The 15,864-nt window shown below is 47.2% G+C and overlaps 2 protein-coding genes across 4 annotated transcripts; one reads left to right on the plus strand and one right to left on the minus strand.

Moving 5' to 3' along the window:
- Positions 1–182: 182 nt before the first annotated feature.
- Positions 183–7,736, plus strand: mlx (MAX dimerization protein MLX). 2 transcript variants are annotated; one of them, XM_007901465.2, is made up of 8 exons: positions 183–285; positions 1,538–1,574; positions 1,917–2,018; positions 2,663–2,811; positions 3,188–3,287; positions 3,960–4,059; positions 4,454–4,655; positions 5,917–7,736. In XM_007901465.2, exons 1-8 carry the CDS (start codon positions 238–240, stop codon positions 5,971–5,973), a joined length of 795 nt encoding a protein of 264 aa, XP_007899656.1. In that variant the 5' UTR covers positions 183–237; the 3' UTR covers positions 5,974–7,736. The 2 variants fall into 2 exon arrangements, with proteins under 2 accessions (XP_007899656.1, XP_007899658.1); XM_007901467.2 differs by having other exon boundaries at positions 192–285; positions 2,702–2,811.
- On the minus strand, positions 6,280–14,315 carry psmc3ip (PSMC3 interacting protein). 2 transcript variants are annotated; one of them, NM_001292783.1, is given in 10 exon segments: positions 6,280–6,554; positions 8,349–8,434; positions 8,909–8,968; positions 9,477–9,530; positions 9,967–10,112; positions 10,704–10,815; positions 11,214–11,303; positions 11,926–12,026; positions 12,656–12,756; positions 14,233–14,254. In NM_001292783.1, coding segments are annotated over 8 exon segments (642 nt in total). In that variant the 5' UTR covers positions 12,678–12,756; positions 14,233–14,254; the 3' UTR covers positions 6,280–6,554; positions 8,349–8,377.
- Positions 14,316–15,864: the final 1,549 nt, after the last annotated feature.

A 15,864-nucleotide genomic window follows, 5' to 3' on the forward strand; every position in this document is an offset into this window, starting at 1 on the left:
GCGCTGTGAGTGAGTGAGTGAGTGACCGTGTGGTGGCGCTGTGAGTGAGTGTGTGAGTGAGTGACCGTGTGGTGGCGCTGTGAGTGAGTGAGTGAGTGACCGTGTGGTGGCGCTGTGAGTGAGTGTGTGAGTGAGTGACCGTGTGGTGGCGCTGTGTGTGTGTGTGAGTGAGTGAGTGAGTGAGTGACCGGGTGGTGGCGCTGTGAGTGAGTGAGTGAGTGAGTTGTTGTGGTGACAATGACCGACTGTAACGCCTCTTCGGACGATCCCCGGAACGCGGTGACAGTGCGTTTGATATCAATAATAATAATAACAATATCTTTTACTGTTTTACTGTTGTAAACGCGGCAGCGGCTCGGGGTCGGGGGGAGGGGGGAGGGGGGGGGGGAACCCGTCCCGACAGTAACAGTTACTCAGAACTCAAGCCCGAGGCTCTGGGCTCCGCAAGGCCGCACCCGGGCTCTGCCCCAGAAACTCCCCCCCGGGGGCCCGGGGCCACCCCACCCCTCCCCGACCTCACCCCCTCCCCTCCCCCCCTCCCCTCACCCTCCCCTCACACCCCTCACACCCCTCCTCACACCCCTCACCCCCCCCTCACTCCCCCTCCCCTCACTCCCCCCTCCCCTCACCCCCTCCCCTCACCCCCCCTCTCACTCCCCTCCACCCCCCCTCTCCCCCTCCCCCCCCCTCTCCCGGGGCCTCTCCCCCCGATTCTGGGACCTATATTGTGATGTGGTTTTATTAATGTTGTTAGAACTTATCATCATTGACGTTACGACTTATGTCTTAACGTTGTGGACGCAATGCGCCGCATCGGGTCTTCGGGGCGTCTCAAGAGCGCTTCTCAGGATCGCGCCGTGGAGCGTAGTGACTGTGTATTTTGCGGGGTGGGTGGGGGGGGGTGGTGGAGCGCGGCAGCCCCCCACCCCGCGGCGCCCGGCGACGTACGCAGATCAGACTGACGCTGAGGTTTCACGGCCTCAATCCCTCTCTTCGCCCCTCTTCAGATCGCACCCAAAGACCTTCCTCTTCATCGCTGCCCCCCCCCCCCCACCCCACCCCCTCCGCTGCTGCTGCTGACCGCAGCGAGACATTGCCCTGTCACTGTCGGTCAGGCGGGTGTCAGACCATCTCTGCTCCCAAAGCCGGGGACTCGGTCCTTGGTACCTGCCGCGTCCCCGTCGCCCCCGTATCGGGAGCTCCACCCAACACAACAACAACAACAACAAGATTCCATTTATAAAGCGCCTTTCACGTCAGGAGGACGTCCCGAGGCGCTAACAAACACAGTGTTTGTTACCGGGTTTCCTCAGCTACAGGTCCGCAGTGTGAGGGGCTTTGCCGCTCGGGTGGGTGTGGGCCAGAGGCCGCCCTCCCGGCTGCTGATTCCTGTCCCTGTTGTTCCCTCTCGCTCCTATCCGCGAGTTCCCTTTGAAGCTGACGTCGGCGCTAACGTGAGGAATCCTTTTGGAAGTAATGAGTCCATTCTGTTCTCCCCCTCTTCCCTCCCCGTGAAACCTTCAACGTCAAAATGAAGCCCGACTCCGCGTACAGCGAGAATGGATTCGATCCGTGTGAGTACAAAGTGCCTTTGCTTTGCCTCCTTTAATGGAGTTCCAAAACTCCTGCCTTTGCACGTACTTACTGGGGGGGGAAAGAAAATTGTGAAATATCTAAATTCAGGAGGTATGTCTGTCGGTCAGTCAGTCCGAGAAGCATAGAATTTTCCGGCACAGAAGGTGACTGTTTGATCCAACATGTTTTGGATCAAACAGTCATCGTCTTCCTCCTTCTAATACATTCGTATTTTTCTCCTAATATTTATCTAATTCCGTTTTGAACTCTTATCGTGTACTGTATGATGCCTATTGGTCAGGTGCTGATATAAATGGGCAAAATCATCTTTTTTTTTTCAGCCTTCTTTACAGATAGCCCGAGAAAGGGAAACATAGGGTCACGAGCAAACAGCATTACATCCACAACGGGCTCCACCAGTGCCTCATCTGTACCCAACACAGGTAAAGAGCTAAGCCTGATACATGGCCTCCCTGCCCACTGTTCACACAAAGTCCACCAGTAATCCTTTGCCGACATCTATCCCTAAGCTCAGGCCGCATTCACTTCACCCTGTGTAGATGCCTGTTCCCTCACTTGGCCTCTACGCCAATGCTTGACCTTTGATTCCCCTCCCACCTGTCATTACACAAACTGATATTAAGTGCTTCACTCAATGCATTGCTCACTGTGCGAATCTGGGCACTTTTCTGGATGGGAAAAACTATATGTCTTGACAGTCCACCTCCTTTGCTCAGGGTCATTGAAGCTAAATGTAATGCTCCCACTGCCATCTCAGCTAACTCAAAACAGTACACTGATTGAACCCGGGAACTTCCTGCTCTGTAGATAGTGTAGATCACTGACTGATGTCTAGAGGAGGGACTGGCCGATATCTGTTAAAACTCGTTGCCAGATGAAAGTATTTTGCATCTTAAAAAAGAATACCTGCTTCTAAGAAGTTAAATGCAACAAGTAAAGGCTTCTACTCAGTAAAACGTTTAAGAAATGTACTGTTTGTTCCATGACGCTGCTCAGATAACTTACAATTTGCCACTTGTTCTTTCTTGGAAATGAAGTGATTCAATGCGTTCTGTTTTCTCTGTAGCTGATTGCATGACAGACAATGATTGTTCTCCAACTGCAGATGATGAAGACAGTGACTACAGGCAAGAGCCTGCTTACAAAGAGACTTACAAAGATCGACGGAGACAAGCACACACTCAGGCTGAGCAAAAGCGACGTGATGCTATAAAGGTAGAAGCAGACTACACACACACACGCAACAATTTTAATCAAAGCAATGTTAAACGCCTCTGTTTACCTAGCAGTAAGTAGGAATCCGGTTGTCAATCGGTTGGCGGATCGCTTTCTGGGGGTAATAATCCATCTAAAAATAAATTTTGGGGTCATTCAATCCACGACTGTTTGTGGGACGCTGCTATGGGCAACTGGCTGCCGCATTCGCCCAGAAAACACAGTCAATTCACTTTACAATATATTCTGTGAAGCTTTTGAGACGTCAGCAGCCATGATAAGGCGCTATATCAAATGCCAGGATTATTATTATTATTCTAATGTGTCCAGAGAGGCATTTTGTTAACCAGATTACTCTGAATTGCTTTGTCCTCAGAAAGGATATGATGACCTGCAGGCAATAGTCCCCACATGCCTACAACAAGACTTCGCGATCGGGTCCCAGAAGCTGAGCAAAGCCACAGTTCTTCAAAAAAGTATGTGTGCTTCATGTGTTTAATCAATTCACAATCTGAAGTGCGACATCAATCGCTAACTGTCTATTGTACTGGGATCTTCAATCCTGACCTTAAAGAAATCATATACAAATTTGGGCACTTAATAATAGAAAGGATATATTTTTAAAATATATAAAACAGAAAAAAAGATACGAGAGATTCACTGGGACGTTACGAGGGATGAGGAGTATCAAAGGATGTGGGTAAGGACCAGGAGAGTAGGTTAGACTAGGCGGCTCGTGTGAAGGAAAGCACCAGCACAGAGATTCAATATCATCTTCAAAGTTTCTTAGTTTCTAAATATATCACACAAATCGTGAGTGTATTTTTCACCCACAAAATAGTTAATCCACTTTATAATATATCCTGTGAAGGTGTTTCAATAACGTGATAAGGTGCTTTATCAAATGCAAGGATGATTATTTATTATTTTCATATCCCTTTTATTATTGCTGGGAATGTAGTCTTTCCTTCAGAGTTTGTATCTGACATCTAATGCCTCAATGGCACTTGTGTATTATTGTTAGGCAGAGTTGTGTGCAGCCTGTTTAGCAGGTGTGGCTTCCACACAGTCTCTGTATAAGGTCACAAGAGGAAATCTCTCATCTATACTGATCAGTGATGGGTTGAATGCTGCTGTTGTTGTTGCAGCAATTGATTACATTCAGTTCTTGCACAAAGAGAAGAAGAAGCAGGAGGAGGAACGGTCCACTCTCCGCAAAGATGTCATGGCCCTGAAGATCATGAAGGGGTAAGATTGAAGTTTCTATATCTTCTACTTCTCGATAATGTTGGAGTATTGGTGACTGTGTTTATGGGGCAGAATATGCTGCCGAGTACATGTGGGGCAGTGTGTGCAATCGTATCGACATGAGGCAGCATGTATGTGTTTTGCCCACAAAATACAGTCAATTCACTTTAGAGTGTATCTTGTGAAGCGCTTCAGACATCTCGAAGATGTGATAAGGCGCTGCATCAAATGCAAGTATTATTACCAGGAGCATCGTGTATGCTGTTGTGTACTGTGGTCGAGTGCCAGCTGGAATGCCGGGAAAATGTGAAGTGCTTCTTCTGAAAAGCTCTGGGACGGCTACCCTGCGTGAGGGGCGCTGGGCTGTATAAATGTAAGCTGTTCTGGTTTGCAGGAATTATGAACAGATAGTCAAAGCTCATCGAAACAACCCTCATCAAGGCAAGGACCAGGTGACGGATCAAGTCAAGTTCAGCGTATTTCAGGGCATAATGGATTCCCTTTTCCAGTCCTTCAATGCCTCCATCTCTGTGGCCAGTTTCCAGGAGCTCTCCGCATGTGTCTTCAGCTGGATTGAAGAGCACTGCAAACCACAGGCGAGTTCAGAACTTACTTCAACTGAGGAGTGGAAGGATGTCCAGGGAACCCCATTAGTCTTGGACTAAAACAGTCCTGTACAGATAGTGGAGTCCTGCAGCTCAGTGTGTGAGAGCACTCGCCTCGCAAGTGAGAGACCGGAGTTCAATTCCCGGCAGGGCGAAATGCTGGGCCAGTTTCCTTACTCCTCATGCCTGTTTACCTACCAGAAAGTAGGAATCTGGTTGTCGATTGGCGAATCGTTATTCTAGGGGTAATAATTCCTTCAATAAATAAATAAATTGGCCACCCAATCCACGACTGTTTGTGGGACACTACTGTGGGCAATTGGCTGCTGCGTTTCTCCCACAAAATACACAGTCACTTCACTTTACAGTCTATCCTATGAAGCGCTTTCAGATGTCTCGAAGACGTGATAAGGCCCTATATCAAATGCAAGGATTATTATTATTGGTCTTGAGAGAGAGATAGTATCTGTAGTTACTCTCAAATACTGTTGGAATTTGGGAGCCATGAGTTAGCTCCCCCACTCTCGCCCAACACCATTGGCTCCCTATCCTTCAGAGGATCCAAGATCCTGGTCTTCACATACAAAGCCCTCCCTACCTCTGCGACCTCCTAAACCCCTACCAACCCGCCTGTTCCCTCCGCTCAGCCGGCTCTGGCCTGCTCCACGTACCCAACCCACCTGTCCCAGCATTGGTGGGAGAGCTTTCAGCCACTTTGCCCCTAACCTCTGGAATTCCATCTCCCAGTCACCCCGCCTTGCCTCCTCCTTACCCTCCTTCAAGTCCCGCCTCAAGACCCTCCTCTTTGACCATGCATCGGCCACCCCCCTGACCCCAGCTCGGGTCTGAAATGCTGTACTCTGTCCAGCGCCTTGGGACATCCTCCCGACGTGAAAGGTGCTATACGAATGTAATCTTGTGGTGTTAGCTGGTACACGGGAGGCGTAGGAAGGGAATAGTGTAGAATAGAAGGTGTAGGGGCTTGTGTGGAGTACAAAACAGATCAAAAGGTCTATTTCCTGCCTTGGGACGTCCTCCCGCAGTGAAAGGTGCTTTACAAATGTAATTTTATATTGTATCAGCAAATGTGTACCTACATTACCCCACAGGACGATGGGCGACACAGAGGGATGTTTTGAGGCAGAAATCATCTTTTGACACTGAATAATGCTGCATGAGATTAGATATAATTTGACACAACTATCTAAAGCTTTTGATTGTGAAGAGTAACAGATTGCCTGTGTTATTTCAGACTCTACGAGAGATTGTTATTGGTGTCCTTCGGCAGTTAAACAGCCAGCTGTACTGAGGAGCTGATTTATATTACAGTCCCCGATATTCCATCTCCATATGTTATTGTTTCGTTTTGAAGAAATTGGTTTGTTTTATTATTGTAATTGAAGATGTGGATTATTTTATTGTGCGATCTTTGTAAGTATAAATTATAACAAATGCTAGATCTTGCCCCTATCCAGCTGGGCTGAATCACCAAATCCTACACAGGATTTTACAAGCCCAGTTGTGTGTCTTTCAGGACAGATTAGTAGTTTCTACAAAATATGTGAATGTATAACTAGAGGGAGTACTCTGAACAGAAATCACTTTTTGACTTTCAAATATTCGATTTTTATTTATGGGGAATGAATTCCTTTTGCTTTAAGATGAGTTTCTTTCAAACGCAGGGCAAAAAAAAACAACTCCTGTCGTTTGGGATTTTTTCGAATTGTAATCGATCACTGACCCGTCCACTCAAGAAAAATAAGTTTGTAGATTTTCACCACACTCGCTGGTGAACCTCAGCTTGACTAATGGATCCGTTCAATAACAGGAAAGTTGCATTTGGCTCCGACCCCATTCGTTTGTCAGCGAAACGGATGTAACCTCAGTAATCTAATGGAAATAATAGCACTTGTATATATGGCTGCTCATGTCAATTTTTGTTCATTGAGAGTAGATTTACCTGTATGTTTTCTTTTTTCCCTGATCTCCATCAGCAGCAAGTCCAAAGTCTGACCCAGCCTTTAGGAGGTTTGGTGATAACGTGACTCACCCAGCCTAGCTCCCACTGTGATTCATTTAAGCTCCCAGCATTAAGCTAACATAGCTGCAAAACTAAATGAACAACAAAATGAATTTCAGGTCCTCTCAGCTTATAAACCTCACTGGTTTATTATCAACGTACGACTGTGACTCATTTTTAGTCATTCCTGCTTTCACTTGTTTTGTGTCTAGACTATTTTTATGTGTTTTTTGAATTTACAAAATTGTGCATTGACATTCAAATCAGTTCTTTATGTAACGCTTTCAGTGGCTGTGAAGCTGTTACTTACAATCTTGCACTATGTCTGAGGTGTTGGATGTGGTGCTAAGCAGCAATTCTGCAGATTGTTTTACTTTTTAAGGACAGTGTATTTAGGAAACCAAATACCAACCATTTAAGCGATGTAAGAGGCCTGCTGTTTGTGTACGGATTGAAAACTGTGCTGCCCTCCACCGCCGGCAGACTTAACATTCTGCAACAGTCCCTTTCAAACTGAACATTATATCAATGCCCACTCCTGCAGACTGAACACTATCAAAATAACCTTCCCATACAGACTAGAAGCTGTATCTCAGTACCCGCCCCATGTCGACTGTACTCTGTACCCGCCCCATGTCAATACGTACCCTTCCTATGCAAACAGTAGTGTTTCAATACCGTGGACACTATCTGTGCCCCATGCAGACTGAAAACTACATCAATACCTTTGTTCTCCTGTGCAGACTGAATCCTGCACCGACACCCCCTCCAGAAGGAACCCTATGTTCGAATCAAACCCAACCTCACTCCCATCCCCAGATAGGAAGCTGGGTCTGTGACCCCTCCCACACGCTGACTGGTTGCAGTCTATAAGTGTCTTACTCTGTGCAACTGCCCGCATTGTGGCTTGTCTGCAGGTGCTTACTTAGTACTTTGTTTGAAAGTAATCTTCAACTGAAACAAACCTATTTCCTGCTTGTTTTTGGTTAGGCTGTTCGTTATATAGAATTATTTTTGTATTGGATGTAATTACAATAAAACATCAAATGTGATTTGGCATTTTTGAAAATCATTTAACGCAGGATTTCCTTTTGAGGCCGGAATATGCAACAAAACTCCTTCAAGAGGGAAATGAAGTAGGTGGGGTTCGGAGGGGAAAGAGGAATTGCTATTTTCAGTCCTTTCTGATGTTGAACGCAAACATCACGTTTAGTTCATTTGCACTGACACACAGTAATAACCCTTACATTTGACATAGAACAACGGGAAGAAAACAGTGTTAGGTGTCAGCCTGGCTCAGTTGGTGCCAACTGACTCCGAATGTTTGGGATTTCAGTTTATAGGCTGACATGCCAATGCAATGCTGAGCCAGAACTACATTGTTCGAGACATTAAAACTGATATCCCTTCTGCCTGTTTTAACATTTTTTTTGGAGGTTATGAAAGCAAGATATTTCTATGCAACTGGATTTTTTTTTAAAAGCATCACTGATAATGTAAACGTGTTTCTAGAATGTGGAGCTACAGGACTGCAGTAGGAATTGGTGAAATAAATCAATCTATAAATGGGCTGTTCTTTGTGAGGATGAAGTGAAAATGTGAAGGCATCGTTAGACTGATATTTTGCTTCAAATCCCACCTTTTCGGTCTCTTCAAATTCTTACCGCAAAATCGGGCTCATTTCCTCCAGGTTTCACGCATCTGGAACGGTAACTTTAGAATCTTCATCGGTTTCTATGCCAACCTCCTCCTGCAATAGAATTAGTGACACTTCTCAACAGTTGAACATCCGGCATCTCAGAACATTGTGGTCCAATATTTCAGCAATGCCCAGGCTCTATCAATAAAACTTTGCTGGTTCTTAACTGCATCCAATTCTCTATCAGTGGGTGACGATTCAGCCTCTACTCTCTGGAATTCACTTACAAAATCTCTTCAATTTGCTTCCGGGGAAGGGGCAGTGGGTGGGTAGTGTGCGGAGAGGAGAGCGGCAGGCAGCATGGAGAGGAGCATGCAACAGCAGTGGTGCTTGGCTGCCGGAGGAATAGGCGGTTGGGAGGGCATTGTCAGCAGTGTCTCATTGCCTGGAAATCACACCTTGTGGCCATGTGAAAAATGAGCGACTCTTGTGTCCACACAGCATAGAAACTTCAAACTTGTTACCTACCCATAACATTTTCACTGCTTCCTCACAGTGAAAGCGACCACGGATTTTTACACTTACAAAGAATTGCTTCTTACTCTTGGGATATCCTTCCAGAATTGCATCAATTAAATCTGTGGCCTGAAAAAAAAATACACATGCACAGAATTACTTTGCTTCCCCCTGATTTCGCCTTCAAAATATAGTCAATTCACTTTACAGTGGTATATTCTGTGAAGAGCTTTGAGCCGCCTCGAAGACGTGATAAAAGCACTATGTCAAATGCAAGGATTATTATTATGCATTAGGGTTATCGGATCAGAAATGTTGACATCTTCGCATCCGAAAAGGGACAAATTGACCTCTAAGATCCCTGGGCTAGACAGGAAAGGGCAGGATACAACAATTAACCCAAGCTCCTGATGGCTAAGCAGTAGCTGCAATGTGTAAGTGGACATCAGATGGGGGCAGGATGTTACGGCAAAAAGAATGTAAATGGGACTGAATGGATTGTTCTTTGAAAGAGCAAATCCAGGCACAAAGGCTTTCTTCAAGGCTGTACATTTCTATGGTTCAATGCACTCAATTGTGCTCCTTCAGGTCAGATATCATTCACTTCAAAATCCTCCGTACCAACCGACTGACTCACCAGCCTCTTTCTTTTCCGCCATTCTTTCACATATTGCTTTCGTTCATCAAATACCTAATTGGAAAAGAAACAAAAAAATGAAATGTTGAATATACTTTTCTGAATTATCACGGACCTTGAACTTGATGAGGGAGGGAGCTGGAGGGAGGGAGAGGGATGGAGTTCCGAAGAGTGAAGGCCGAAAGCCTGCCTGTCGGGGGAGAGGGGACAGGGGCATGAAGCAAGCTGGCCTCCTTCTTCTATTCTTTACTGATGGAATCTAGCCTTCTAACTTCAGCTCTGTAGCCTGTTTCCCCCTCTGCCAAACCATTAACATCAGATGGAGACAGCTGCAGAATAGACTGCTAAGAGGAAAGAGGTGAAAAGTGTTGGATAGTCAATATGCTCTCCGATTGAAACAGTGGCTGCAAATTACTTTACCAAAGGAATTATTCTCACTAATGGATTTACTGCTAAAGAATCACAAGACACTGTTATACTTCGGATTTACCTTCTCTTTCTCTTCAGGTGTCACAAGGCTAGATGAGGACTGGATTTTCCTCAGTCTCTCCTGGTATACCACACACTCCTTATTTAAGGCTTTAATTTCTGCTGTTAGCTCTTGTGTTGTCATTGAACTGTTCAGTTCTTTAAGTTCTGATGAAGGTACAAAGTGGGTCAGTGACTATCAATAACAGACTTGGTCGTCCCTTACAAATCTGAAGCGCAGAGTACTGAACTGAAATACTATTGTTACATTTGCGTCAATTTGCTCTTCTTCTGGAGTGACCGTTAAGGAGTTAAAAGGCTGTGAGATGATTTTTTTAATGTAGAAGCTTATTTGAATGCTCTACCACAAACGAAAATACAGAGAAAGCATAGAGGGAAAGAACAGGGAATTGGTATTAGAGTCCTTAGCTCCAGTGGAGAAGTTAGCACCAGCCGAGGTGAAGGACTCCTCCTTGATCTTATTTCTGTATAATAGGTGAAAACAAAGATACCAGTAGTGCAGAGATGATGGGCTGAATGGCCTGCTTCTGTGATGATTTTTAAACATATTTCTATTTTTAATGTAACGGCAGACAGACTTGAAACATGAATTTATAAGTTATGCGTTTAAACAGCAACTTAGGCAATGCGAGGGCTGGATCGATCACTTCATTCTCTAATCCCCAGCCTTCAGGAAAATGAGATGATAAAACACATCATTAAAATAGTCACAGAACCCGAGACCCAGTTCCCACCAACCTGTTTCCATTTGCCGAGAGTTCTGTTGGGCGGTCTCCACCTTCTTGCTGACCTCAGAGATTTCACTATCCAAGCTCTTCAGCTCCACTTCACTGACTGCAGGAAACTGATCCTAAGCACGAGAAAAAACAACTCAACCCTAGAGCCATTTTAAAGAACGATCCTTTCAGTCTTTTGTACCTGCCTTTCCCCACGCCCCTTAGTTTATCTGTGTAGCTACATCAAATGCGAGGATTAATCTTATCATCTTGTTCCCCTTTGAAAGCTAATGTGGATTTAAGAGTCAACCATCGCTCCCAGGAGGACATTCCACATCCCAACCAAACTGCGGCCGAAATTTTTTCTCTCTAATCTCCCCATTTGCTAACAATTTTAAACTGATTCCCTCTCGTCACTGAGCTGCCGAAGTACTGGGAATTGTGACCGCCCCACCCGAGACAGTCGTTATTCAACTCTTACGAGAGTTTCCCAGAGAGGTCCTCACTCCCAACAAACAGTTAAAGAGCTTACTTGATCAGCAAAGTAGATTTTCTGCTTTCCATAAACCTTCTCCTTTATTTTTCTCTGTTGAGTAAGATTTTCTAGTGCTTTCACCACAGCCTGGAACAAATGTGTCACTTTATTTCATGGGGATGAACAGATTACATTTAAAACTTTCCATCTCCCCTTTACACTCTTATCTATTGCCCCCCTACCCCTCCCCCAACCCCCCCACCTTCTAAGACGCCCTCAGTTGTGCCCATTGAGACTTGAACTGAGGCTGATCCGCCCCCTATATGGATGCAATACATTTCATTATTCCAGCTGGATTCAAAGCCAGATTTCTGAGGTGAAAAAACAATGCCTAACTCATTCAAGTACTAGTTTTCTTTTAAATACACTAAATTTCATCACTCTGACATGCTATTCTGCACCAAGGGCTCAAGTAGTTGTTGAAATTATTTTATTAATTTAGAATTTTATTGGAAGAGCCAATTATATCAGAGTAAGTTCAGTACAATACAATATTACATTTGTTTAGCGCCTTTCACATCAGGAGGACATCCCAAGATGCCAGTGCAGTACAAAATGCCCTACACTTTTGTCTCAAGGTCTTACCCAGAGGAAGATGGGAAATTAAACCATCCTTCACTCAGGAAGGTCTGAGATGTCATGTAAGTCTTTATTTTATCCAACGCAGATTTACACAATCTAACGTTAACAGCACAAAAATCAATCTTACCGTTTTCCCCAAGTTGTGTTCCCGCTGGAGGTTCCCAAAAACATCCTGTGCACTATACGGGCGGTTCTGATCATTCAAATACTTCAAAATGAGAGTTGGAGCTGTTAACACACAACAGATTTATTACAGAAGTCATTTACCCAGGTTCAAAATCAAGCAAACATTCACAAGATTCATTTCGTTTTTATGAAACTCTTACAACAGAAACAATGCTCATCGCGTTTATAATAGTAATCTGTACAACACTGTATAGTTTATACTTATATACTGCCCGTCAGGTCAGAGGGACAATTTTGTCTGAGCACCAGCGCTCAGGGGCGTGCGGAGGGGAAAGATAACTGAAAGCGCAGTCAAAGAGAGTGTTTTGAGGCAGAGGGAGAGAGAGCAAGTCCGAGGGACCTGGGAATGGAGTTCCAGAGGGTCTCAAAGCGACTTATAAAATGCAATGTAAAGTGACTGTGTTATTTGTGCCGAACACAGCCACCAATTTGCACACAGCAAAAGCCAACAAGAAAGCCACGGATACACTGCAAAATTGGGTATATATTTTGTGGGCAAACACAGGAGTGAGCAAGCAGTTTTATTTGGGGGAGGTTGTTGGCCAGGACCCCAGGAGGAATTCCCTTCTCTTTTCCAAGAAGGATCTCTTTCCTTTCCTTTACCTGCGGCACAGGTAACCTTTACGATTCATTGACGAAACATTTCAACATTTTGTTGCTGGAATTCTCACCGGCGTCTTTAGATTTGCTCATGGTCTTCGTTTGGACCCCACAACGAAATTCCCGGCACAATCCTGTCAAATCCCCACGGGATCAGAGCCTGTGGCAAATCCTGGGAAAATCAACCCCAAAACAACAAGCATCAGCAGCACAGACAGAGCAGCATAATAATAACCTGACCCCCCCCACACACACACACACACACCCCACACACACACACCCCCACACACACACACACCCCACACACACACACACACCCCCCACACACCCCCCACACACACACACACCCCCACACACACACACACCCCCCTCACACACACCCCCCCCCACACACACACCACCCCCCACACACACACCCCCACACACACCCCAACCCCACACACACACACACACCCCCCCACACACACCACACACACCCCCCACACACACCCCACCCCCCACACACACACACACACCCCCCCAACCCCACACACACCCACACCCCCCCCACACACACACCCACACCCCACCCCCACACACCCCCCCCACACACACACCCCCACACACCCCCCCACACACACACACACACCCCCACACACACACCCACACACACCCCCCCCCCACCACACACACACACACACACCCCAACACACACACCCCCACACACACACACACCCCACACACACCCCCCCACACACACACACCCCACACACACACACCCCCACACACACACACACCCCCACACACCCCCACCCCCCACACACACACCCCCCCACACACACACACCCCCCCCACACACACACCCCACACTCCACCCCACACCCCCCACACACACACCCCCCACACACACACCCCACACACACACACCCCACACACACACACCACCCCCACACACACACCACCCCCCACACACACACACCCCCACACACACACACACACACACCCACACACACCCCCACACACACACACACACACCCCCCCCCACACACACACACCCCACACACACACACCCACACACACCCCCCCCCCGGGCCTGACCCCCCCCACACACCCCACCCCCCCCACACACACACACCCACACACACCCCACCCCACACACACCACCCCCACACACACACACACCCCCACACACACACACCACCCCCCACACACACACCCCCCCCACACACACCACCCCCACACACCCACCCCCCACACACACACACACCCACCCCCCACACACCCCCCCCCCCCACCCCACACACCCCCACACCCCCCACACACCCCGGGCCACCCCCCCCCGGGCCTGACCCCCCCCCCCCCCCCACCCCCCCCGGGGCCTGACCCCCCCCCCGGGCCTGACCCCCCGGGGCCTGACCCCCCCCCGGGCCTGACCCCCCCCCCGGGGCCTACCCCCCCCCCCGGGGCCTGACCCCCCCCCCCCCCCCCCCCCCGGGCCTGACCCCCCCCGGGGCCTGACCCCCCCCCCCGGGGCCTGACCCCCCCCCCGGGGCCTGACCCCCCGGGCCTGACCCCCCCCCGGGCCTGACCCCCCCCCCCGGGGCCTGACCCCCCGGGGCCTGACCCCCCCCCCGGGGCCTGACCCCCCCTCGGTCCTGTCACTCGGTACCGATCTCGGAGGCGCGAGATACGAACTCTTTTCAAACCGCCGCTTCGGGGAGCAGTGCTGTACGGCAACGCGCATGCGCAGGAAGGGCCTCCGTACAGCAACATGGTGGCGCACGGTGGGGGCGGGGTGGGCGTACCGTACGGCAATGCGCATGCGCTGCAATGGAACCTTTGACGCCTTGGGGTCGGTTTGCAGCTGATCACTGGGGGTGGGAGAGGCTATTGGCAAATGTTATTGATGGCAATTTAAATATTTTAATGATTCGGTGCTAAAGTTTGAGCGTTTTGACTCGGCCGCTGAGCGCTGTGATGAGTGGCTCAGGTGCAGCTCCGAATAATAATAATAATAATAATCCTTGCACTTGATACGGCGCCTAATCGCGTCATTGAGACGTCTCGAAGCGCTTCACAGAGTATACTGCAACGTGTGGAGTGGACTGACTGTAAAGCTTTACAGGATTTTAAAATAGTTGTCACCTGTCATTTTCTCAAAAAAAAAACCCACTGGAAAAATAAAGGGCTATTGTTTCAGTTATTATGACTCTGGCGCCTTTGTGGGATCAGACTTTCTCCGGCCCCCTCACGTACGCTGTCAGTCAGACCTCGATCCTTAAAATAGATTGTGTAACCAGTCATTTGAAAATCAGCAAGTTACAAAGTGTGCAATTCATCTTTTTAGAAAACGGTTTAATGAATGTTCGGTTCAAAAATAAACAAAGAAGGTGACCGTTTTCTACAAAAACATCCACATGGATCAGGTCAGCTCCGTTATTATAAACATTTCACTCATCTGAAAACGAAAAATGTTTTGAAATGTATTTTAAATACACAAAAAGTGCTAGTTAAGATTCGCAATACATCAAACTGCACACAATTCTTACGCATTTTACACAAGACTTTACAATATTATTTCTCATCTACTATCACAACTCCAATACGGTATCTGGGATTTTAATATTCCACAACTCATGCTGCGTTAAGATTTATTGCCCTCATGGTCTCAGGCAAGAGAAGCAGATGTCTGCTGTAAAACTAAAGCATTCTCTTGCCTTACAAGCAGCTCACCCAACCTTAAAAATATTTAAAAACAAAGAGCAATATTTACACTAAAACACAAAAGTTGCTAAATCTGGAGCAAGTTGATCAACATCAGGAAGGTGCATAAAAATAATAATAGTCCTTACATTTGACACAGCACCTTTCACGTCAGGACATCCCAAAGCGCTTCCTAGGAAAGTGCAACAGCCATGAAGTGAATGACCAATTTTATTTGGGGGATTGGTGGGAAGAACACTGGGAGAAACTCTTTCTCTTTTCACGTACTCAGGGGATCTTCAACATCCTTCTGGACAGGCAGACGGGACACCAGTTTAATGTTTCATCCGAAGAACGGCACCTCCAACAATGCAGCAGAACCACAGTATTGCTTCGGAGTAGTAGCTTAGGACTGTTCAAGTCCTGATGTGAACTTGAACCCAGAACTTCCTGCCTCCAGAGTGTGTTACAAACTGAGCCAGGCTGATGTATCATTATCATGCCAAATGCTTATTGACCAGCTGTGCATTCTCATTGCTTATTTGAGCAACAGTTAGATTCAGTCCTTAAAAAAATAGTCCAAAGGTCTGATAAACAA

The sequence above is a fragment of the Callorhinchus milii genome, unplaced genomic scaffold (assembly GCF_018977255.1).
Source record: "Callorhinchus milii isolate IMCB2004 unplaced genomic scaffold, IMCB_Cmil_1.0 Scaffold23, whole genome shotgun sequence".
Classification (NCBI taxonomy): Eukaryota; Metazoa; Chordata; class Chondrichthyes; order Chimaeriformes; family Callorhinchidae; genus Callorhinchus; species Callorhinchus milii.

Excerpts from the sequence above, each read along its gene's own strand:
- psmc3ip (XM_007901468.2), bottom strand. The coding sequence starts at position 12,677 with ATGAGCAAATCTAAAGACGCCG. Across the intron at positions 10,113-10,703 it reads CTCTCGGCAAATGGAAACAG|AACTTAAAGAACTGAACAGT; the intron begins GTTGGTGGGAAC and ends TACCTTCATCAG. Across the intron at positions 8,435-8,908 it reads AGAGTAAGAAGCAATTCTTT|GAGGAGGTTGGCATAGAAAC; the intron begins GTAAGTGTAAAA and ends ATTCTATTGCAG.
- mlx (XM_007901465.2), top strand. The coding sequence starts at position 238 with ATGACCGACTGTAACGCCTCTTCGGACGATCCCCGGAACGCGGTGACA. Across the intron at positions 286-1,537 it reads ATCCCCGGAACGCGGTGACA|CCCGACTCCGCGTACAGCGA; the intron begins GTGCGTTTGATA and ends GTCAAAATGAAG. Across the intron at positions 4,060-4,453 it reads GCCCTGAAGATCATGAAGGG|GAATTATGAACAGATAGTCA; the intron begins GTAAGATTGAAG and ends TCTGGTTTGCAG.